Source organism: Telmatherina bonti (genome assembly GCF_933228915.1).
Source record: "Telmatherina bonti genome assembly, chromosome: 17".
Lineage (NCBI taxonomy): Eukaryota > Metazoa > Chordata > Actinopteri > Atheriniformes > Telmatherinidae > Telmatherina > Telmatherina bonti.
In genome coordinates this window covers 27,333,611-27,359,111 of record NC_136615.1, presented here as the reverse complement: position 1 = coordinate 27,359,111, position 25,501 = coordinate 27,333,611, and the positions used below count along the sequence as shown (strand labels likewise).

Sequence of the window (25,501 nt, the reverse complement as noted above, 5' to 3'; positions counted from 1 at the left end):
TCCGAGATGATTGTTGGCTCCCTGATGTTCCTGGGATTTGAGCTTTGTTTCTGTGTTTTATTTGCTGTTGTTTTTCAGGGTGTGGCTCTTGACACTGAGCTGCACTCCTCAGTTTCACTGAAGAATCTCTATTGTTTCAAGCATTTAGTGTCACAACAGGATAAACTTAGACATGAGTTGTTATTGTGAAAGTAAACAGATCACTCAGGTCCCTGAAAAGTGCAATTATTGTTCTGCATCCCATGCTGCTCGAGGGCTAATTTGAGTCTAATTCTAGTTTTGTTTTGTTTTTTTTAATCATATGAGCTCTTAGGTTTGTTCTGAAAATGTAAATTTTTTTTTTTTTTTTATCTTATTTTCACAAGAATGTGTATCTCAGCAGTCCAAGAATATTCCTTTGCTTGTGTTGTGTGTTTAAATAGTTTACAATCCACAGACGCTTGTTACTGCTGCTCAGATTAATGCATTGTAAATGGTCTTTTGGAACAATAATACATGGCATAAGATCAGCTTTGCTAGGAGATACGTTCATATTTAGCCACTGAATGCTTACTTGAATTTCATCTGCTGGATGAAATAGCTCTAATTTCTGTCTCATCTGGCTGCTTACATAAAAGTTTGTGCTTTCCTTTGGTAAAACATCCTGAATCAGCAGCATTAATGGAGATAAGCAATGATGAATATGTCTGTAATAAATGTAAAGAAGTGTCTTAATTTATCAGAAATGAGACTAACACAAGGGATGAAAGTGACATCCACAAGGCCGCCGCCCATCCACAAGGCTGAGGGGGAGAGTGTGACTTTGGACTGCAGATACACACCGAGTCCTTCTGACACCGGAGAACTTGACATAGAGTGGTCCATGATCAGTCCAGACACAACGCAGAAAGATCAGATGGTAAGAAACACTGTGAGAAAACTATGTATTTACAGCCATGGGAACAAGCCTTTACATTATCTGTCAACTCTGCATTTAATGCATCAGGTCTGAAAAATTAAGAAAAGACAACAGTACAAGTCAAAATGCAGAAGCAGTGTGTTACAAGGTGACTATGCTTTACTTCTTCTGTAGAAATAAAGAGAGGGAGTAGCAGTCAGGTGCAGCTAAACAAATACACTTTGTTATTTGGTCATAAGAAAATGTATCCCATGTATAAATGTTGTGTTTTGAACTCAATGCCAGACAGAAGCTACTCTGGCATTAACATTAGGGAGGCAAACTGTGGAAAAGGTTATAAAGGTGATTCCCAAACTATTTGAACTCCATTAAACTTTTGTCAAGATTTTCCTCTCTTTCAGAAGTAGACGTCTCAACAAGTTAGTCAGACTTGTCATGCTTAGAAAAACTGCATAATAGAGCTAATGCTATGTCTCAGCATCTACAGGCTTCAGTTAACATGTTAAGTGTTGAAGTTCAGATTATAGTTTTAAAAAGTCTGCATGTTTGGGAGGATTGCTGGAAAAAGGCTGGCAGCACAGCATTATTTTGCAAAGTTATATTTAAAAAGGACTTCTGGAAAAATGTCGTTTGCAAAGAGGCAGTCAGAGTGGAGATGTTTGGTCACAATCCACAGCAGCCCAGCTGTCTGGCATGGCGGTGGAAGAGTAGTGATTTGGGGTTGTTTTGCACTCATGTGACCTGAGGCCTGGATTGTGAAGCTGGATTTTCTCTTATCCAGGTATCTGGAGATTTGTTTACTACCAAGCTCGTTCACTTCTTACTGCGGTAATTCACCATGGCAAATGGCTGTTGATACAGCAACAGTGTTGCTTTTGGCCTGGACGCCTCCTTTGGTGAGAATGGGGATATGTTATCTCATGGTTTGGCTCTTTTCTCCAAAGTGAAGCATAAATGCGATCTCGGTTCACATGGATACACTCCCCTACAACTGAGCTGAGTCCCCAATCAGACCAAGTCTAGCGGACTATCCTGATGTGAATGCTCTCTAAAATTCCTCCACATCACCACACAGAAAACAATTCCTTCCAGTAATTCTGTAATCTGTTTAATCCGGTGGTGTTATTAGTTCTTCACACTGTTTCTGCTTTGTTGGTCAGTTTCCGTTCAGTGACATTGCAACAACCTGAGAATACACCACCAAACCCTGAAGATTTAAAGTTTTATTCCGTAACAAAGGAAAACGTGAAGACTGGTTTCAACTCTTCAGTTCAGGCATGATGGAGTCGTGCCTCAAAAGAGAGGCAAGTTTGGAATAAGTAGCTGAACTTGCAAAGGCTTTCTCTGAAGTCAAGCACAAAAGGGAAGGTAGTGATGGAGTTCATGGACAGGAGCCAGAGTGCAAATAATTCAGACCACTTCAGAGCCAGTAAACAGGAAATGCACTGACAACATCCAGTTCGTGATCCAGAAGAGTGATGGCGTGCCAGAAAAAGTCAGTAGCTTTTAGGATAAAACACAAGAGTTCAAACTTGCAAAAGTTGGTCGAAGGCAAGGCATGAAAGAAGGGTCAAACAGGCAGGCAAGGGTCTGTAACATGAAGGCAGAGATCTAAAGCAACCAGGAGGCAAGGCAGAGGCAGAAAGCACAAAAAAAGAGCTCCAGTGGATGTGGAATAACACTGGATCGCTGAGCAAGTGGCAGCAGATAATCTGGCACTAGAGGGGTGACAAGTGGAGGCTGAAATGGGAAGGAGAACAGGTGGGGAGTAAGATACAGGGAGGCCAAATTAGGAGCTTTGGCAACTAGATAAGTTCTTGACAAATGTGTCGTTCATTTACCTCATTTCAAAATCCAGCATGAACCGGGAGATTTTTTTTATTTTTTTTTTATCATAACCTAAATAAAACCTTTCATTTGGAAGAGGCTGTATTTTCTTATTTAAATCATTCTGCTATAAATAAAGCCAGACATGAACGGGGATTATAAATCAGTACTAAATTATTCATTTCTCATGCTGCTGCCTATTTTTAATACTAAATACTTTCTTTCTACAAAAGAATAACTCAATGAAATCCCAAAGTATTTAAAGATTTGCTCAGACTTTGATCTTCACACATGTTGAAGATCCACCTATTTTATTCTACATTCATTTGGCTTGATGTGAACTGACTAAAAATTATGCAAACTCCACCAGCATGTTTGTAAAATCAAATGAAAACTGATTACCTCCATCAAACAAAAGCACTAACGAGACAACAAGCTCATTCAATGAAATTTCATTGAAATTAGCGACAAATCATTTGGAAAGCAGCAGCCATGAAATGAAAAAGTTCTTCAAACAGCATCGCATTTTGCAGAATTGGTACTTGAAGCACAATCAGACAGATGTAAAAGCAATGGAAAATGGAAAGAAGTATGTGTAGAGCAATTCTCTAAAGTCTAAAGGTACTCAAACATATTTTCAGCTTTTAACCTTGTGGTGTGTTTGTTCCGCTACAAGTTGAAGTTGGATTTCTGCGCTGAAGACTGAAGAAAACATGAACTTTTAAAAATTTGTTTTCTCCCCCGTTCACTTTTTCAATTAAACGAGGCTTGAAAAGATGTTTTCTCCCTTCTCATCTGCCCTAAAGTGGCAGTGTTTTCAATCGCCGTCTATGCAAACACAGGCCGCTTTAGGCAGGTTACCAACGTAGGTTCCCAGTTTCAAGTGCGAATCACAGCCTTTCATTAGGGATTTTTCTAAATATTTGTGGAAGTTACCAACCAAGACTGCCAAACACAACTGAAACAATTCATAACGCTGTTATGTTAATGTGTCAGCAAACAGGTGCCTGTTTGTCACAAAACATGGAAAACCCAATTATCCACATTCAGCAGAGAAGCATCAGTAATCATTTCTGGGGTGTTGTGTCAGACATGCTGTTGGTGTCTGCTAATTAAGAGAAATATCTCTCCAGCTGCATTGTTCTGCTAGCTCTCCGACGATGCTGGTCGACCTTGTGATGCTTGGCGAGAGGCACATACTGAGTTTATCGCTGTTTCTGTTTAGTTTTGGGGAGAAATCTGTTCCCTGCCACTGGAAAAGCGCCAATGAGAGTGCAGAGTCTGAGCTGCACAGTAAATGTGCTGTTAAAACAATGAGTTCAAATAGATATGAAAAGTTTCCATAAAGCTCCAGAGCGGGGGGGTTAATTCTCAGTTGGAGTTAGACACTTTATATCCAGTCCTCTAATTGAGCATTTGTGTTGCTTTCCAAATTAATTTAATGTCATTCAGAGTCATTTGTGGAATTCTTATTGGTTTGTTTTTGTTTTCTTTCCCCCAGCTCCTGTCATACACAGGCGGCACTAAATATTACCACGGTGACCATGCTTTGGCAAAAGGGTTCAACTTTGCTGCGACTGACCCTTCAAACGGTGACGCCTCCCTCTCAATCTCTCAGCTGTGGCCGGCTCACAGCGCCACCTACCAGTGCAAGGTGAAGAAGTCGCCTGGGGTGGACACGATCAAGATGTCACTGGTGGTGATGGGTAAGACTGGGCGTTGGGTTGCATCCTGAGGTTAACACCTGTCACCTTGCTGCATTATTTAGGTCTGTAACTTTTACCAGCTGCAGAGTTGGGGGCAGGCTGGATACTAAGTAAACTCACTCTGCCATGTCTGTGCCATTCGTGAACGCTTTGCTCACCTTGGTTTTCAGCTTCGGTTCGAGCCGTCGCTTTGGGCTGTTACACTTCTCACCCTCCTTCCTGAGGTAACTGTCACCTGGGATTGTCGCATCCATCTCTACATCCATCTCCTCCTCCTTGTTAACCGCTGCTGCTGCATGTGTGGTTGGTAGGCCAGCAGCTGCTTCTCTGTCCCACAGGGTCTTAGCTTTGTTGTTGTCAGCCGCTTTCAGTGATGTATCCAATTGGGACATGGGGACCTCTTCTAACCCACACAGATGCTGCTGTATACTTTTTCCAGCCATTTGGCAATGACTGTCTGTGTATATTTGTCTGTCTGGTGCATCACACCCTGCTGCTCAATGCCACACAGTCCATTGTCTAGTTGCAGTACTGGATACTGCATATATGCAGTGCTGTGAAAAAGTGTTGGCTTCCTTTCTGATTTCTTACTACTTTGTACGATAGTCCTGCTTAAATCATTGAGATCATCATTCAAATTTTAATATTAGTCTAAAAAACCTGAGTAAATTCAAAATGCAGTTTTTAAATGGTGATTTTATTTATTAAGGAAAAAAGCTTTTCAAACCTTCATGACGGTATTGGAAAAGAAATTCAAGGACAAGTAAGAAACATTCATTAATTCGTCATCCTAACCGATAATGGAAATGCAGCCAAAGTAACCAAGAACAGCCCCCAGCTCAAACTTGATATCACCCCCAAGTGGTGGCAAAAGGCTATGATATGCAGACATTCATTCATTCATTCATTTTCCGAACCGCTTATTCCAATTCAGGGTCGCGGGGAAGCTGGAGCCTATTCCAGCAGTCTTTGGGCGAAAGGCGGGGTACACCCTGGACAGCTCGCCAGTCCATCGCAAGGCCAAGTAAGAAACAAAATAATTGAAATTGATCAATCTGTAAAGGGCTAAAAAGCCATTTATAAGGCTTTAAGACTCCAGTGGACGACAGTCAGAGCCATTATCCACACATGGAGAAAACTGGGAACAGTGGCAAAGCTTCCTAGGAGTGGTCGGGCTCCCAAAATTCCTCCAAGAGCACAACGACTCATCCAGGAGGTCACAGAAGGACCCAGACCAACATCTAAAAAACTGCAGACCACACTTGGCTTAGTTAAGGTCAGTGCTCGGATTCAACGATAAGAAAGAAACTGGGCAAAAATGGCATCCATTCAAGAGTACCAAGGCAAAAACCACCACAGATCAAATAGAACACAAAGGCTCGTCTCATATTTGCCAACAAAATATTTTGCTGAGGGCTGCACGGTGGCATAGTGGTTAGCACTGTGGCCTCACAACAAGAAGGTTGCTGGTTCGTCCTCAGCTGGTGTGAGGTGTGGACAGTGGGTCAAAGTGGTCGTGTGAGGGGTTGTTTGTCTCTGTGTGGCGATGGACTGGCAAGCCATCCAGAGTGTACGCTGCCTTTCACCCAAAGACTGCTGGGATACACTCCAGCTTCCCCACAACCCTTAAGCGGTTAGAATAATGAATGAATATTTTGATGATCCCCAAGACTTTGGGAAAAATGTTGTTTGGACTGACGAGACAAAAGTTGAACTTTTTGGAAGGTGTGCATCCCATTACATCTGGCATAAAAATAAAACAGCATCCAATTAAAAGAGCATCATACCAGCAGTCAGACATGGTGGTAGTGTGATGGTCTGGAGCTGCTTTGCTGTGATTGGGGGAACCATGAACTCCGCTGTCTACCACAAAATCTGGAAGGAGAATGTTCGCCCATCAGTTCATGACCTCCAGCTCAAACACACATTGTCCTGCAACAGGACAATGACCCGAATGACACACCTGCAAGTCCACCTCTGAATGGGTTAAAAAGAAAAACAAAAGGGAGAGTTTTGGATAGCCTGAGTCAAAGTCCAGACTTAAATTCAATTGAAATCCTATGGTGGAACCCAAACAGGCAGTTTGTGGTGGAAAAGGTAAGGTGTGAAGGGACTGTGGATGTATGTGTGTTTGTGTTTTATCTATTTGGTGTAAATCGTTTTTATTATGTGAAGCACTTTGTATTTTTTTTTTATTTTTTTTTTTTTAAGCATGAAAAGTGTTATAGAAATAAAGTTTGATTTGAATTGATTTGAAAATGCTCCAGTGTGGCTGAGTGAAAATACTCTGTGGAGAAGATAAGGCCAAAATCCCTCCACAGCGGTGTGAAAGTCTCATTGCCGGCTATCACAACCACTGGGTTGCAGTTATTGCTGCTGTAAGCGGCTCAAGCAGTTATTAGGTTGGTGGCAATGCAAGTTTGTTTGTATAACATATTTTGTGTCCAAAACATTTCAAAGTGCTTTACATAAAAATATCAGAAGCTTTACAGGTGGTAAATATTTTTTTTCACATAGGGTCATGAAGACTGGGAGATAGTTTTTTCTTGAAATGAAATCACCACTTAAAAACATCCTTTTGTATTTATCCTGATTGCAGTTGTCCTCAGATTTATTCACATCTTTTAACTGAAGAAAATGCTGAATATAAAACAGTCACTCAAACATCAACCTTGGATGCGTTATGTTTTACATGTAAAGCTCTTTATTTAACCTCAGTTGCTTTTAAACGTTCAATAGAAATAAAAGGTTTTTGAATTTTGTGTTTTGAAATGATTTGCACACACACATATTTTTAGCATAACTGCAAATGCAATATTTTCTTGTTTGATTTCAGCTTGATGTTGCTTTGTTCAAGAGAAATAACTGTGTTTTTGGCCCCATCACATCCACACAGATGTTGTAATGCAACTCAGTTCGGACTTGTTTGCTACTTCATCACTGTAGGGTAAAACCCACCTGGATTTTCACTGGAACAGTTTTTGTATACTAGTGATTTCTTTTGGGTAGCAGAATCTGATCATAAAAGTCACACTCACAGAAGAGCAAACAAACTCTTTTTATAGCCCCGATAGTTAGAATAAATTCTCACCAGCCTCTTACAGGTGTCTTTTATAGGTTTTCTTATCAATTAAGCTACATACTGTTTAAATGAGGACCAAGGAGTGCCAAAACTCTGAGCCCTGTAAAGTTTTTTCTTCCATATTCAAAGTACCACCTTACTTTTTACAACTTTACATGGTTAGCCATGTGTATTAAAGGTTGCTGTTTTCACACGTTCGGCAAGAAGGGCGTTTTAAAACATTGTTTAGCGGCGTGCATGGACAAAAGCAGTTTAGATAATTCATCAATGACTGGATGCGTTCAGCTTTGTTTGTTAATTGCCCATTCGCAACAAATTCATCTCAAGGCACTTTCAGAGAGGGTCTTATTCAATAAAACTCATTGTCATCTTCTTATAATCTAACTACAGCATTGAGATGTTTGCATTTGTTCTTGTAGTGTAAAATGAAGAAGTTTCATTCTGTCTTTTTAACAGCAGACTAAACTTGTATCTCACTTTCAAATTGGTGATTTTATTTATTGAAACCTATAACCCTTATACATTTGCATTATCTTTTTTTTTTTTTTTTTCATTTTTGAGCAAGAAAATAATTTCCTGTCAAACATTTGTTTAGATAAACTCAAAGGGACAGAAATCATTCACTTATTTATTCCACCTAAACTTTCAGTAAACTGACATATGGAGGCCTTGTTGACTGTACAGTGATAAACGACACTTTGATTTCATAACAATGGGGGTAAAAAAAAAAAATCCATGTTTGTTCCATTTGGTTGCAGTGAAGCCATCAGTACCGAAGTGCTGGGTGGAGGGTGGGGAGCTCGTTGGCGAAGCCATGTCCCTGCACTGCGAGTCTGCTGAAGGCTCCACTCCCTTACAATACACATGGACGAGGCAGAGTGCAGAGCCCATGCCGGCTGCTGCCACACAGAGTAAGTCTGACCTCTGTTGATGTCACTTTGTTATTACATATCAAAGAGTGTGTGTGTGTGTGTGTGTGTATGTGTGTGCAAGATGTGTGTTGGATTAGAAAAGCTGGGGAGGTACCTTACTCTCAAAACTGGGAGAATACCCATGTCTTTCTCACTGTACATGTGCTTATTAATTGGTGATTCAGCCAAAAGAAAACATAAAGAAATAATTATTTTAGACCCTTTAACACTAGATTTTTACTTGCTTCACTTGACGATTCATTAGCATAGGATTTACATTTTCTCCCCATTTGGTTTACCCTTTTTATAATCAGAATCAGTGAGTTGTTTGTTGTGCTGTTTACTGCAAACTGCTCAGAGACCCCCACATTAAAAATCACCAGAATCCCTGGAACTGTATGCTTATATAATAGGCTGAAATCTGCAAGCCTCATTTCCAGAAAAGTTAACAGATTTTTCTACAGTACAAGAAAAACTTTAGTCTATAATTTGGTAATTTTTGTCATTCCTATTGGACTTTACATTTAACAATCCAAAGGAATTGTTTTTTAGTGTCCTTGTTGACTAAATTACTTGTATTTTAAGACTGCAACACACCTAATGCAGCACCACACTTTGAAAGTTGGGAAAGAAGAAAACAAAGTCTGAAAAATCCTGACAGATTCAACAATTAGTGGATTGTCAGTGACAAGTAAGGGTGTCACAGTTGGATATAAAAGGGGCTTCGGATAAAGCTCACAGTGTTATGCCAAATTTTTATATATATCTCTCTCTCTCTCTATACATATATATATACATATATATATATACATATATATATATATACATATATATATATATATATATATTGGTTTGAGTTTTTGTTGGGGGTGGGTGTGGGTTTGAACAGTAGGCTTTCTGTACGGAGTTTGCATGTTCTCCTGTGTACTCTCCAGGGTACTCTGGTTTCCTCCCACCATTCAAAGACATGCATGTTAGGTTAATTAATCACTCTAAAATCTCACAAGGAATGAATGTGAGTGTGAATCATTGTTTGGCACTGCAATGGACATGTGACCTGTCAAGGGTGTACCCTCCCTCTCGCCCACTTCTCAGCATTTCATAAGAAGTTGTCAAGCCAACTTGAGCACTATCGCCACTTTGGGTTGGGTAGTACCTTAAAAACTATCCCCACCAATCACAGTCTGGCACGGCTTCCAGAAATGTAACCTGGAACTTTATCACATAAAGATGAAGCTGTTTATTAAGTCTGCAGAGTTTTTTTTGTTTTGTTTTGTTTTAACACAATCCATCTCAGATAGACAGATGTTATTGGAGATGAGACCTTGGTCAGACATGTCAGCATATGTGTACATACCAATGAAATGTGTGAGTCATCAAGGAAGCTTTGTTTCCCAGGAGATCTGTGTTTATTTCAGAGGTCTTTATTCAACACGACTAACAGTGGCTTCATAGACGCATGTATATATGGTATATTGTGAGGCGATCAGACAACAACCAAGGATTGTCGAGCAGCTGAACTCAGTATAAAGTAAAAACTGGACAAAGAAAAACTGCAACAATTAGCAACCTGTGTTCCTAAATGAATAAAAGGTGGAAATGATATGCAAGATAAAGATGGCAAATATGATCCCAACTTCACCAAGTATGTAGCTGGTATCAAATTCAAATCATCGTTTCTAAAATCAATGAAGCTGCTCAATGAACGTTATTTCTGCAGACTGGTCTGTCAGATGAGGGAACACTTCCCAGTTATTATGTTAGGCCATCATCCATCTCTCAACAGTATGTGTTTCCTGCATTTATGTTCACACTCTGTCAGACAGTGCAACCGGGGAGCTGAAAATCAGCAACCACTCTCAAAGCTTTGCGGGGATCTACCTTTGTGAGGTGAACAATGCGGTTGGAGCGGCACACTGCAGAATCAACCTGAAAGCCAACAAGCGTAAGAGAATACACCCTCCTCACACTCAATGCTCCTGCTCACACATGACACACACATGAGATCACGACAGTGCTGGATATTAGATTTCATCCTCTTCAGCTTCTTCTCTTTGTAGCTCTGCCACAGTCGCCTCATTGCTCTCCTTCGTACGGACAGGATTCCAGCCGCCGTGTTCTCAAACACAAGCGTCTTGTGCTACACGACGGCAGGGAAATGCTTGATTCAGTGGCTGGAAATAACCTCGTTCACATTTGCTTTCTCTTCCATGTCACTATGTTTCTGCTGGTGAGTCACAAAGCAAAAGGTGTTCACGGCACATTTTCAGCTCTTTTGTTTGGAGAAGTTTGAAGGAAATAAGAAAAAAAGAGGAGAAGAAATTAGATTAGCTTTGATTACACTGTCAGTATACAGAAATATTTTGCATGAAAAGAAACCAAGAAATTCCCTGAAAGTGTAGGCAGTGTAGGAGGAATGAAGGTGTAGCAGCAGGGAGTGCAGTCAGTGATTCGGCATGTTATTACAGAGAAAATCCTCTCATACAAGCAAATGACATTCTTCACATCGGTAAAATGAATTTGTGTCCACGTGTGCTGTGATCTGCAGAGCAAGCCCCGGACATACATCTTAGTGAGTCTATAGCTCCTTGACTCAGTGCTCAGATGTTTAGCTTTGGGCACTGAATGATTCATTTTTAATTTAAGTGCAGGCTGCTGTTCCTAGACCAGAGGTTCCTACCCTGAGGCTTCATGACAGCCGAGGGTTGCTAGATAATTAACAGGACAATATGGAATACGCTTTCCATACAGTATTCTCTATCTCCATTTTTTTTTTTTTTTTTTTTTTTTTTGAATGATTGATCTTTTATTTTGAAACATGAGTGTCGCTGCCTTGTATAATCTGCTTTTCAACATCGGTCTTAAAGCCAAATCAGGGCCGACATTCCACGTCTTCATCTGGACTCCATCCGTAACCTGGAGGTCTACGTTTGGGTTTCATCCACCTCAGAACTCCACTCAACCTGTTCATCATGTGAAGTTTCTGTAAAGTGGAAGCATGAGATGCAGTGCTGCAGGAAATAAGATCTTTGCACGTGTAAGAATCATAGACTGTACATAAAAAGATGGATGTAGCCTCCGTGACGTCACCCACAGGTTTCTGAAGAGCTGAATTGAAGCTCGGTGGGCGGTTCCTACCATCGCCATTTTGGCAGCATCATGCGCGTTGTCTCGCCTGGAAAATACATATGTGGGCAAAGAGGTGGAGCTGAGAGGGGGGGCTGTGAGCATTATGGTGGATGATTGAAGGTTTTATAATGAAGTATTCACTCTTCCTAACACATCACATCTGAGGGTTCAGCCTCTCTTTCCATGGTGTTTCCAAAGTAAATGTGGGACTTTCTGCGATTCTCCCGACTCTGATGATTGATAATAGCTTAGATCATCAAAATCGGCCGGTAGGTTGCTGAGATATTTACCCGACTAACAATCTCTATTCATCCATAAAGACCCAACCCATGAAAAAACGAACAAAGGAGTCCATTTTTTTTTAATGACGTCTATTTGTCCCTTTAACAAAATGTAAAAATAAAGAAGTTCCAACAATTTTTTAGGGATATTTGCCATTTCTTACCATATGTGCTATGTCAAAAATGTTATTGTGTAAACTTCTGATCTCTGGTGTCCATTAAGGGGCAGAAGACAAATATATTTCAGCAAAGTTTCTACCAGAAAGTGATGCCAAATGTCTCAGAAACTGTATATTTCCCTCGTGTCACGCTGGCTTCATATGGATTAAAACATCTACATGGATGCTCATGTTCATTTTTTGAGCTTCTATTTTAGCACTTCTCCTCACCAGACATGACTTTTCTTAGATGAACTGGGGTGCTTTATGGTTTCCACTGAAACCAATGTGCTTTTCTTTAAGGAGGACACGTTTACATTTTCTTCTGTATTCCAGGTGAACTTACAGACATCTGCCAGTTTTCTGAGACACCAACATTATACATACAGTTCTTGTTATTGCAAAGGAATACTTATATTTATTTATTATGTACATCATTTTGATCTCATGATGAAAAAGTTAAATCTGTTTATATCAATCATACTTTTCGCTACGTATCCGACGCCAGGTGAGAGTATGTACAAGCAGCTGGTTGTTCATTGAAACAACTAATGGCCATTTTTGTGCAGACTTGTTGTTGAATAGAGGTTATAGATTTTCCAATTAGCAAATGTAGTAATTACATTTGATTGAGTTGGAAGTGGGGCTGTGAGAAGTATTTATGAGGAGCTTTGACAGCAGTCTAAGTGCTCTCAGTTTGCAGAATTAGAAACATCCTGACGAGTGAGTTGTAGACAAAAGCAGTGAAGGACAGGCAAGACAAAGCAAAAGACAGCGAGCAGACCATTTTTAGGTCCATTGTTGTTGACTGAAAGCGTTTACCTGCCGTCGGTCTGGTGATGGGCGAGATTTCATGACGGATGAGCAAAAACCGAAACATTTCTGTAAATGAGACCTTGATGTTCTAATTACTCCCTTTTTTGTCAGCCTGGTTGTGCTTTTAGAGGTGTTAAAGAAGATATTTTAGAGTGTTGCAGAGTCTTCATCAAAATCTTCCAGCTCATATCTGATGCTAAGAAAGTTCCCTTTTTTTGCTCCGAATAAGAACTTCTAACATTTTTAGTTTCACGGCGCTGCTTTGTCAGCAATATTCTGCTGGAAACTCATTTCTGACGGGTGGAAAAATGGAAAAAACGCAGGTGGATTCGCTTGAAGGAGCGTCTGATTAATGGAAGGAAGCCACTGAAGTTTCAGGGAGTGAACTCGGAGGAGTGATCTTAAGTTTAATTGGCCGGCATCAAAGACATGAGTTTGGCTGAACCGTTGACATTCACTAGATCTCCTGCCATGTTGAACTCTGCACAAGAAAAGAAAGTCAGGAACTGAGCAGCATTACATCATCATGGTGTGCTTAAACTTCTGAGGGACTCATTTCCACTTCTTTTCTTTTCATACTAATTTACAGCTCCAAACAGAGCGGGCGTGATCGTCGGCACCGTCGTGGGTTCTCTGCTCCTCATCTTCATCCTGCTGCTCTTTGTCGCCCTTCTTTTTTGGAAGCTAAGCAGCAGACATCACTGTGAGAAGGAGTTCTCAAATGAAATCAGGTACAGCGGTGCAGTTCCCACACACATGGCTGAGCACGAGGTTAACAAGCGACCTCGTGTTGACAACTAAGCGGCTGCCATTAAACAACAAAGTCACACATCTTCTACATTCATTAAAGGTAGAGTATGTAAGATTTTCAATATTTTCAAAATAAATTAACTAAAAAAATACCTACAATCATAATTAGATAGTTTTTTTTAAACAAGTAGGTTCCAGTCTGACCATATTTGATGCGTTATTAAATTACAAGTTTAATTAATGACAAAGACCCTTCTTGAATGTTTGCCTACCAGTAAAAAAAAAAAAAAAAGTGCTTTTTTTCATTTGTCATTAATTAAACTTGTAATTTAATAACGCATCAAATATGGAGAGACTGGAACCTACATGTTCAAAAAACTTTCTAATTATGATTGTGGTTATTTTATTAGTTAATTTATTTTGAAAATATTGACAATCTTACATACTCCACCTTTAAACACCACAAAACAAATCAGACGAGAATGAAAAGTCAGATTCTCGTGGGGAAGAAGTTAGTCGGCTCAGCTCGAACATGTGCAGCAAACATTTTTGGAGATGTTTGTGTACAAATTTAGCATCAGAATAAATTATTCATTTTGGAATGTTTTTGATTTGGTTGTACAAAAAATAATTTAAAAAAAAACACAGCGGAGCAAAGTTGAAGAGGCAGAGCTGCAGTTCTGAGTTATAAAAAACAAGTCACTGTTCTTTCCACAATCCTGCAAGTTTTCCATGCATCCCTGCTCCGACACACCTGGCATCCCTGGAGCAGGGGTGCATGGAAAACCTGCAGGATTGTGGCTCTCCTGCTTTAAAAACACTCAAAAATTAACAGAATCACAATGCAGATTTGAATTCAAGCCACTTGAAAGAGTTATTAAACAAAAGCCTATAAGATACAGACTTCAGTCATTTAGTGGAAGTTACATTGTTTCCATTGTAAGAGAAAAATCTGCAGGATACAACTCCAGATTTCTGATTTGAGGTTCAGTGCTTACTGTCATTATGCATCCATAGTACCATTTAATACAATGAAGGAGGTGCAGTTAAGGAGGACTGTTTTCTGAGGGAAATGCAGACCTGCTTTTCGTTAGGTGTGTTGATGCAGATACACTTACACGGCGTGAAATCCTGGGCAAAAAAACAGGAGCGCTGATGCCGCATGAAAATTTCAGAAGAACAGATTGCAGCAATTTGCAAATCAAATAATTTAAAACCTATATTTAATTCAAAATGCTATGAGAGCAAATATATCAAATGCTAAAAATAAGAAATTCTTCCATTTATTTATTTACTTACTTACTTTTCTGTTTATATTGAAGATATGCTCGCTTGAACTGATGGCTGAGCTTTATGCCAGCAACACATTTTTACACAAGAAATTAAATCAGAGGTGGGGGAAAAAAAGATGATATTTGTTCTGGAAATAGTTCCAACAGACTACAGAACCCCGAGTGTTTCTGTCTTAGACTAACATCTTTTAACTGTTTTCAATTTTGGAGGATTTGATGAAAATGTCCAAGTTTCCTTGGAGAGCGATTAGAAGACGTTCCGGGAGCTGACAACTAATTGGGGGTGAAACAGCATTCCTCCTCATGCTGCTGCGCCACTGCAGTCTGAGTCAGATACTGTGTAAAATCTTGAGCAGTTTTACACGCAGACTGGACACAATCCCCAGATCCTCATGGCTTTGTGCCTTTGCACCGAGCACCCTGTGGTTGAAGTTTCGCGTGAACCTACTACACATGGCAATATCAAAACCTCATGATCGATTTTTCACAAATAAAGTGCTGTCAGACTTTTCTCTTCAAAACCACCAGATCCTCCAAGGATTCACAAACCAATCCAAGTTAACTATAAATCTTCTTTTATCTGATATAACATTTAATTTTAAAAAAACCAAAACAAAACAAAATGCCAACAGTTTGACCAAAAAACTCTTAAAAAAACTTTATTACTCTGTTTTAATGAAATGAACAACACAAACATGTTGCCACCCATGTTTGAAGAGTTCTCTTCAATATTTGTAGATTTATTATGAAGACTTTCACAAACTGCACTGCCTGTGTAAATAAATGGTAAATTATTTCTTTTAATTGAACCACACTTCATTTGTAGAAAACCCAGTGCATTTAAGCAAACTGTTTAAAATGATGAAACTTTTTAAATGATGAAACAAAGTATGTTCAGTGAGAGGCTTCTTCAGGTCCGCTGTAAGACTGAAAGATACAGAAGATCATTCCTGCTAGCAGCCATCAGACTCCAGAACAAGATCTCCTCAATTATCTACTACAATATTGAATTTCCCTTTGGGGATCAATAAAGTATTTTTCATTTAATTTCATTTCAAACTCACTGCTCCCCATGGCAACCATTGTGTTTCAAATAAGACGCACATGTGCAGAAGGTAAATCGCCACTTGCTAGCATACAACAGTTTCTTATTCCCCGACTCCTCAGTGTCGTTAAATAAAAATAAAAACAAACAGGAAATGGCTTATTCTCCTGATAATTTGAGCATTTTAAAAACAAAAATATTGAACGCGTGGTTGATATTTCAAAGGCGGGGTGCAGAGGAGACCACTATAGAGGGGCGATGGGAACGGGGCGAGACCCGTGAGGAAAACATGGAGATGACCTCAACCGAGGCTCCGTTCAGCATGACTAAAACACTGACAGTTCAGAAACAATTCAGAAGCAGTTCAAACCATCTTTAACAAGATAGTTTTCTGCACCTCTCTTTGTGACCCAGAGTGTATTTGTGACTGGTTCTGAATGAGCCGCTCTCCCGTCTTCCTGGTGCTGCTCCCCGCCACAGTCTTTTTATGGTACAAACCAGACTATCAGCTGCCTTTAACCCTGCTTATAACTACAACACCAATCAAAACTTTAGACATGCGTTTACATTACTGGGAAAGAAACACTGGACTGTACCAAAGTTTTGTTCCAACCCCTTAATTTATATGTCACTTTCCAGCAGCCACCGTCTGAAGATTTTAAAAGTTTCTTTGTAGATTGGCTTCTTTCTTAAGAACTTTCAGTTCTTTTCCTTGACCAGTTTTTAAAGGAATTTTTTTATGAAGCCACTTAATACAGACCTATGAATCAGTCAAGCACAAAAACAGCACCAAGAATGGAATGAACCCACGTCAACTTAGCAAAAAGGTTCTCAGTACAATTTCTCTTTTCTAAACACACTTTGTTACTACCAACATCATTTGTTCCCATTTCTATAGTAAGTGAAAAACTGCCAAAGATGACTTAATTGAACAATGAAATATTTTTACACCGGCAAGGTCAACAATGAAGACTTGAAAGCTGAAAACTAGGTCTGATGAGCTATCTATTGTAGGTTATACAACTATAATGCCCCTAACCCTCATCCAGAACACCACTGCTGGGTTGGAGGCGATTCAAAACCAATGCAGCATGTGTTAGTATTCCACAGTTCTGAAATAGAAACAAATGACATGCTATAGAATCTAAAAGACATATCAATCCATCTACTGTTCATGGAAGCGCATCAGAAATGGCAGACGGATGGTTCAAATAAAAATAAAGTGCTTTTTCTTAGCCTTGAGATGCTCCAAGAATGTGCATTGTAATTACTGTCGTATAAAAACCAATTAGAATCATAGTGTTTAAAGTTCAGAAAGTTAAATGGACCCACACCAACAACCTGTTACAATAATAGAAGCCAGAAGCCAAAACTCAAACAAGGAAGATTAAACAGATTTATTGAAATAAAGATGGTGTTGAAGGAGGTCTGTTTGATCAACAGGAGATCTGAACACAGAAGACAGGTGAACCAAAAACAGGGGTGTGATGATAATAGAGAGGCATTAAAAAAAAAAAAAAAAAGAAAATCCCAAAACAGTCCAGGATGCACCCTAAAAGACACGAGAGAGTTGAAGAAATCCAAGGAGCAAGCAAGAGGCAGGGTCAGGATAGCAAAGGCAGTGATAGTGGACAGGTAGGGTCAAGACCAGATTTTCTCTCAGAGTCAGGCACATTAACAACGTTCAAAGGCTATGGAAAGACAGACGATCTCGCCCTGAGCGGCTCCACGGCAGGTGTTTCAATAGAGGGCAGCACAGGTGAGGATAATCCGCAATCAGGCAGAGGAAGACAGCAGCTCATTCGGGGCAGAGCAGAAATCATGACACAACAGACGCCTGTTTAAGCTGACCGTCATATGTTTTTTTGTATAATGTTCTACAGCAAAAATCCCACTTTTTTTTTATCATAATCTGTGGTGTTGGTCTAAGGGTGTGGGGACTGTACTGTATATCCAGCGCTCTCTGCAGGGAGGGGCTCTCCAAAAGACAGAAATTAAACAACATTTCGTGTTGATTTTTTAAAAACATTTCTAATTTAATAATGTCATAATGAAATTCCATCCATCCATCCATTATCCGAACCACTCAATCCAATGAAGGGTCGCGGGGAAGATGGCGCCTATCCCAGCAGTCTTTGGGTGAAAGGCAGGGCACACCCTGGACAACTCGCCAGTCCATTGCAGGGCCCATAATGAAATTCATCCCGGCTAAATGAAATGGTTAATGTTCACTAATAATAACCGTGGATATTCTCTAAGGCCATGATCAACCCTCAACAACTCAATGGTTTAGTCCAACTGCACTGACATATTGGGCTCCCCGTAGCGGCTGGTCAGCCAGAAGCAGGAGGAAAGAAAAAGTTGTGTGTCCCCAAGAAAGATGATCATTACCAAAGGACACGGGACAATTTATTGTTATGGGTTGGCCCTATTTACAGCATGACCCCCAGTTTCATACACAGCAGCAGCAGCAGGCCCATCATCATGTCCAGGATATCCCTGAGGATGTGAGAAGAGGTGAGCTCATGCTGAAACTGAAACAATCTCAGTCGTACTTCCATCATGTAGCTTGATTTTAATGTATTATGTCTGCTATAAGCAGGTTTAGCTAGCTTTGTGTCCATTCTGCTTATGTGTGTCCAGTCCCCTTTCACAAGGGGCCCACTGAAAAGTACTGTGATGCTAAAGAAGTACCATTTTTGCTCCAAATAAGAACTATGATTTGGCTCAAAAATGTTTGAAACAAATCCTTGGCCATTTGCTTTTACAAATGTTTCAGTATTTTGTCTCACAGGGGACTTTTTTGGTTGTAATAATCAGATAAATCTGAGTATCTCACTAAAAGTCAACTAAGTGTTGGGATAAGGAATGGCAACATTACAAAATTGAAAACCTTTAAAAGAAAAGGAAAAAATGTATTTTAATATATGAAAGTAAGATGATGATAAAATATATTGAGTACCTTGGTGTGAGGAAATAAAAATAAAATAAAAATAACTCTGAGAGTGCAAACCTCCACCAAGCATATTGTGATTAACACCCAACATAACTTTAAAGTGATCCAGAATCCAGGATCTCTTCCGGATTCCCCTCTTCCCCTCCCCTCCCCAAGTAAAATGCATATAAAATACAAATGGGCAGAAACTCCAAAATGGCACACACCCCATTGCCATGGCAACATGTGTTTCATTTACTTTTTTGCTCGTCTTGGGGTGTTACACATGTGTATCCTTCGTCGGGACCCTCGTGCCCCCACCCCCAAAAGCAGCCCCCCCACAATGCATATTGCAGTGTATTAAGGACCTAACAAATATGAAGGCTGTCCCTTTTGGTGCAGATCGCGTGTATTTCTGTAGAGATATGAGTAAACTGTATTTCATGGCAAGAAAGCTTTTTTTTATGGGTTGCCACGGTAACACCGCCGCTCCTTTCAGAAAAATGTGAACAATTTTTTACTCATCTTGTCACGAAGCTTTCTGCCAAATTTGGATTAAATGACATGAATCCCCTAAGACTGGTCCGTTTGAATATGTTGGGCCTAAAGTGATAAAAAGGGCATAAATGCTAAGATGGCGGACACCCCACTGCCATGGCAACAAGTGTTTAATTTACTTTTTTGCTCGTCTTTGGGTGTTACACATGTGTCCCAAATTTTATTGGCCTATGTCCAAGTATATGTTCGGGACCCTCGTTGTCCTTGTTCATTGTCCTATGTCAGTGTTTCTCAATTCTGGTCCTCAGGCCCCCCCTCCCTGCCAATTTTAGACATGATCCTCCTCCAAAGCACCTGAGTCAGATTGTTGAACTTCTTCATCAAGTTCTTTGCAGCCATTTAACAAGCCCTTTATTTCATTCAGGTGTGTTAAAGTAGGGTTAACTATAAAACATGGAGGGCAGGGGGGCCTGAGGACCGGAATTGATGCATTTGACTTAAGACCCAAGAATTGGGTCAAAAGAAGTAGACTTCTTTTGACCCAATTCTATGGGGGATTTTTCTTTCTAGGGGCGCTGTGAAGCCATTTTTGCATTGACATGTATGTGGACCATAGAATATTGCCATTTTCACTGGGCTTGTGGTGTGCGCCAAGTTTCGCAACTTTTCCCAGAGGCTAAGGGGGTTCAATTTGAGTGAGTTGTGCTGAGAACGAGGAGAATAATAAACATTTGGATAACAATTAACTTCTTCCTTTTTGTTTGGTTTTTGAAACAGTCATACTCTTCTCATCTAGGTCTTATATATGTATAATATTGAAAACAGAGCAGCTTGAGGGGGAGTGATCTATAGGTGACCCCTCATTCTGACATCTCTGGAAGGACTTCTTTTGCAAACAAACCCATTTCCCTCTGAACAATTGTGGTTCATCTACAGTGGTAAGCAGTCAACAGGCTTTCAGAGCCGGCATTGAAATGTAAGCCGCGTCTCGGTGCGAGGACAGCAGTGTGTATGGAAAACCAAGGAGTATTTAAAGCCACAATGCTGATGATGATTTCTTCCCATCTGTGTTGTACAGAGTCTGCTTCTCCTACACCAACATGGCATTCAGGAGAAATGTTTGTACAGCAGAGCTCTGCTGCTTTGAATCATTAGAACTGTGTAACGCGTCAGGGAGAGTTCAAGTTTCTGGAAGATAGTTTTGGATGGTTCATACAGAGTATCAAATCAAATCAAGAGTTGACTCGAGGAGTCTTTTCCAGAAAGCTGGTTATGATGAAACTCTGGTTGTGTCCGAATGTCCAAACCCATCCCTAACCCATCATTTACTACTCAGGGCTACACTATGCAGCGCACTACATAGTGCACTCATTCTGATGGCAATTCCGACTCGAAGCGATCGCAGATCACGTGACTACCGGCTGTCACCAAATTCAATCCAAACTTGTGGGAAAATATTTTATATTCTTGTTTTGTATTTTATTCTTTTTTTTTTTTTTTTTGTATATTTATTCAACAAATAAGGATATAAAATAAATGATTTATTGTTTGTTTGTTTTTTTAACCTGTTTTGATGTCCGTGTCACTAGCTCCACTTTGAGCCTTTGCCCGCAATGCATTGTGGTCAATATTGACCCGCCTAGTGACCATCAATGCTCACTACTTTTTAAGATGCATTGTGGGTAATTTTGAGTGAACTACTGTTTTCTCTCTGCACATTCAGACACCCCTGAAAAAATGGTGTGACCACTATATAAGGTAACTATGGAGGGTTTTTCCTTCTGGAAACAAGATAAGTATGTTACTATGGTAACTGACTCTGTGAGGTGAACTTTTTTTGCTGGCAGGTTAAACATAAGAAACCTTCCTCTTGCAATCTGAAGCAGCCTTCACGCATGGATTGTCTGTGCTAATAAGATTCCACAGATCTACAAGCTGAATTCATACATAATGATTTATGTAAGGAGAATTGTTTGTTGTTTTTTTTTGTTTTGTTTTTTTTAAAAACACAAGCATATTTATATAGATTTTCCATCATTAGTATCATTAAATAGTACTGTTCTGCAGTTACTTACTCTGACTGTACATACCCAACATAACACACCACTAACGTCATACAGAGATTTCTACCTTACACCACCGTACTTTATAGTAGTGTGATGACACATGTAATGTGACAGGTAATTAATGAGGGGGAAAGGTGGAATTTGGGGTTTAAAAAATATAGAAATAGCCACTGAATATTAAAAACTAGTGTGAAATGAAAATAAAAGATGTCCATTCATGGTCTGCTACAATACTTAATCTTACTGAAAAATGTCACTTAGGTTTCATTTGCCTTTATATATGTTTATCTCCAGTATGACAGAATCTGAAAAGACTTAAGATTGTATTCTATCCAGCCACATTTTACTTTACATGCTACAGTTTAAATAAAGTGAAATATTCACTCAGTTGACAAGTAGATTTAATCTTCCAGATTGACTCATGTCGCAGTTTTCTTCCATGGTGCTTCTCACCACAACTGGCTGAAATGTCTCAGCTTTTTGTCAATGGTTGCAGCGGTGAATCCAAGTGTCGGGACACCCGTGATGAGGCTATTCATTGTGGCTCCCAACTCAGTGTAAAGATACTCAGAGCTGAGTAAACTAACTCACGGCATCGTTCTGGACCTGAAAAGTCAGAGTTGTGCAGAGTAAGTTAACTCAAGAGTTTCTGATTAAATTCAGAGCTAGTTGAACCTCCTTCCTGAAACAGGCTCCAGATCAGGATCAGGAGCTCAACACTGGAGCTGCAATGTGTCACAGTTTTCTTTTATTACAAACTTAAATAACTGTAACAGTCCGCACCGAGTCAGACCACATTCTAGCGGCACCATAACAGAGGTATAATTGGGTAAAATACTCTACGTTGAGCATTGGCTTGGTTTCCACAAAAACCTCCACAGTAAAACACTGACTTCCTTACCAGTTCACCAGCCACTCGCTGACTGCATGTCTGCTGTTTGATGGTGTCTAGTGGGTTTCTCATGGCTGTTAAGACTTAAAGCAGCTTCGTCTTCCAGTACCACTGACTGAGCCAACACAGGGACTGCAGAAGAAAAACAAGCACCTGCTGGAGGCTCCCGCAAGCTTTGAACACACAACGCAGAGGGGAAACCGCGGATAATTACATTTTCTACAAGTCTAGACCTTATAGCGGGTTTAAAGGGGTAAATGTTGAAAATAGAAACCCAAACCAAAAAGTCTCTGTCAGACACAGATGTTTCTAGCTGTTCAACAGTCGTCTTAAGTTTGTGTTTTAGGATCCACCAAATCTTTTTAGTCCAGACTGCTGGTAGTCTGGACCAACTGCTATGAAACCATATAGTTGCAAAAGATCCAGAATATGGTTTGGTACTGTCCTGCTGAAATTCCCTGAAAAGGCTCCTGTCTGCATGGGAGTAAATGGTGTGAATAAACCTCCAATCTGTGTAACTTTCAACATTAATGGTGCCTTTCCAGACAGGGAAGTTGGCAGTTTCAAACCCACTAACGCAGTGGTTCCCAAACTTTTCATCAACAACAATAATGTCAAGCCCCCACCACCTCCTGTCACATGAACCAAAGGAAAAAACAATCTAGTTTAGTGGCTGCTGTGCCGTTATCTATAGTTAAAACAGCGTCAGTGTTATGATCCAGTCTTCTGCTTCAGTGTGAAACGTTTTAAACCAGGAATCTCTGCAGACTGCTTCAGGTGAGCCGAGTTTTCAACGTGACAGATGCTGCTTTGCTAAAACAACTCTGCAGTGCATGATAGAGAAGAGAGAAATAGAATAAACGGAGAATCAAGTAGCTGAACTACCTGCACCTGTTTTAACATAAGGCCAAAAAAAAAAAAAACAACTTTACTGACTGAAATCTCCATGTTGGACTGAATTAGACTGAACTACCTGTCCAGCAGAAAGCTGCAACCTCATGAAGTCCCTCATGAACTGTCTCCATCTCACCGTCCTTCCGTTGAATGATCCCAGTCGTCTTTGCTTGTTTGTCAACAATCTTTTTCCAGTTAACACCATCGGTTGCAGCACGTCCTTCAACACATCTTTCTTTCTTTTTTTGTAGTTTCTTGCTTTTCTTTGGTCTCTTTCTGTCTCTCTTTTTTTTTTTTTTACTTTAGAAGTGCTGCTGTTCAAGATTACCTACTATTTTCATGAAATAGTCACGTCTACTATTTACTTTCTATATTCCGTTATGAATAAAATACAGGTGAATCAGAATGGCATGGCTGCAATCTGTTTTTATTCACATTGTTAACAACATCCCAGCTATATAATTGGGGTTGCACAGATCCCAGGATGAATCGGAGGACTCGCAGAGTTTTACCTTGACCATTGGAAATAGTTTAAAATCTACTTACAGCATTGTGAAAGTACTGGTGAAAATGAATTAAAAAAGCTGTTGGTACTCCTTGCAACTAATATTACACGCATGTTTTAATGTTTTCAACTTTAATGCAAAACAATGAGCCGAAAAACTTCCCTCCGCAGAGCAAAACAAGCGTGAAAACAGCCTGGAAATGAGACGACTAATTGCCATTTCATTTCATTTCCCACCTCTGGTTTGCACACGGCTCCGTTTATAGCAGTTCCGAATTAGTTCACCGGAGGAACACATATTTCCCTGAACCACCAAGCTCCGTTTGGTTGCATGAGTGCTTTCTATGACAGAGGAGCAGATCCCAGATGATGATGTTGCCAACCATACATGAATGTAAAATGCAAACGAGCTCCTGTGCTTGAAAGTTGGCAGCATTGTTGACTGGGGAAGTGAATGCTTCTCGTCAGCGTTTGGTACTTGAAAGACCCACCAGAGTGAATGTTTATGCTTTGGAAGAAGAGACAGTTAAAGCAGGGTCTCTGCGAAAGTAGGCACCCCCTGGGAAGAAGCTCCAAACAGGCAAGTACAGAGATTCTTCTCGTGCCTTCGGGGCAGCATTATTTTGCATGGTAAATACTGTATGCACGCGGAGGGAAATAAGGACAGAAGCATTCAGCCGTCAACCGAAACTATCAGGTTGTCGTGTAGAATATCTGCAGCTTCATGGGTGTGCCGAGGAAGGAAGCTGAGCTATTACCATGAATTAGATTACGTTTTAATTCTCTAAACTTCATCTGTGTTCTGCTTTGGTGTCAAACAGGGAAGACGTGCCGCCTCCGGAGAGCCGGCCAATCAGTCGACACACAGGCCGAAGCGCCAGTCAGCGCCCAGAAGTGACTTATTATCAGGTGGACGGGAGCGAATTCAGCTCTTTTACCGGGAGCAACAGCCAAGGAACCACACCGATCAAATACGCAGCTGTCGAATACGACAACAGGCTGGGATGTGCGGTGTGATGCTCGGAGCCGAGCTGCATCAGGAAGATTCGACTGTTGTGTTTGCTACGATGCTTCAGGACAGCCGCTGACGGTTTGAAATGAAAAAGAGTAAACAGAACAGTAGAAATAATGGAAATTTAAATCAAAAGCAATATTTATTTCATCATAGACTTCATTTAGAAATACTCAACCATTCAAAAAGAAAAGAAAATTTACACGAGTAAGTACGTATTTTTCCAGGATGAACTGACAGGAGTTGACATTAATAGTCACATGCAATGGGTTTTTTGTCCACTACATAAGAAGCGACTACATAGCCCACCACCACGCCCCAAACCAGACAAAATGGAGGCCTCCTGCATGCCCCCCCCCGACCCCCCCCTGTACCCAACCCCACCCGCCCTCCCCTTACCCCCCCACACAGTGGTAGGACTTTGTTTCTCAGGGTGAGTAGCCTCTGCAATAACACACATCATACACAGTCAAAAGTTTAGAAACTAAACATTTTGGCATCTCCAGCTCCGTCAGTCACTGCGAAGCCGCCGGAGCTGATGTGCTTAGTGTTTGCTCTTCACTTCTCAGTGGAGTGTGTGACGGTTTCCCATGAATAAAGCCTTCCTTGACCTTCTTTCTGCAAGACGGTAGTCTGTATTTTCTGAATTAAAGCAATTCAGTGGCAAGTTTGTGGAAAATCTTAAAGGGGACATATTATGATGGAGAAAAATAAGAAAAAAATATCACCTTTACTGACTGAGAGCACATTTTGATTTGACAACTTAAAAAAAAAAAAGAGCAAAAACAAAAAATCACTGGTACT

At 40.3% G+C, this 25,501-nt stretch overlaps 1 protein-coding gene across 1 annotated transcript; it reads left to right on the top strand.

The window, feature by feature from the left end:
* Positions 1–742: 742 nt before the first annotated feature.
* vsig8a (V-set and immunoglobulin domain containing 8a) lies at positions 743–24,702 on the top strand (the record flags this gene model as incomplete). Its single annotated transcript, XM_079256376.1, has 6 exons — positions 743–898; positions 4,227–4,431; positions 8,272–8,424; positions 10,247–10,369; positions 13,398–13,539; positions 24,507–24,702. The coding sequence occupies 6 exons, from the start codon at positions 743–745 to the stop codon at positions 24,700–24,702; spliced, it is 975 nt and encodes a 324-aa protein (XP_079112502.1).
* Between the last annotated feature and the right edge of the window lie 799 nt (positions 24,703–25,501).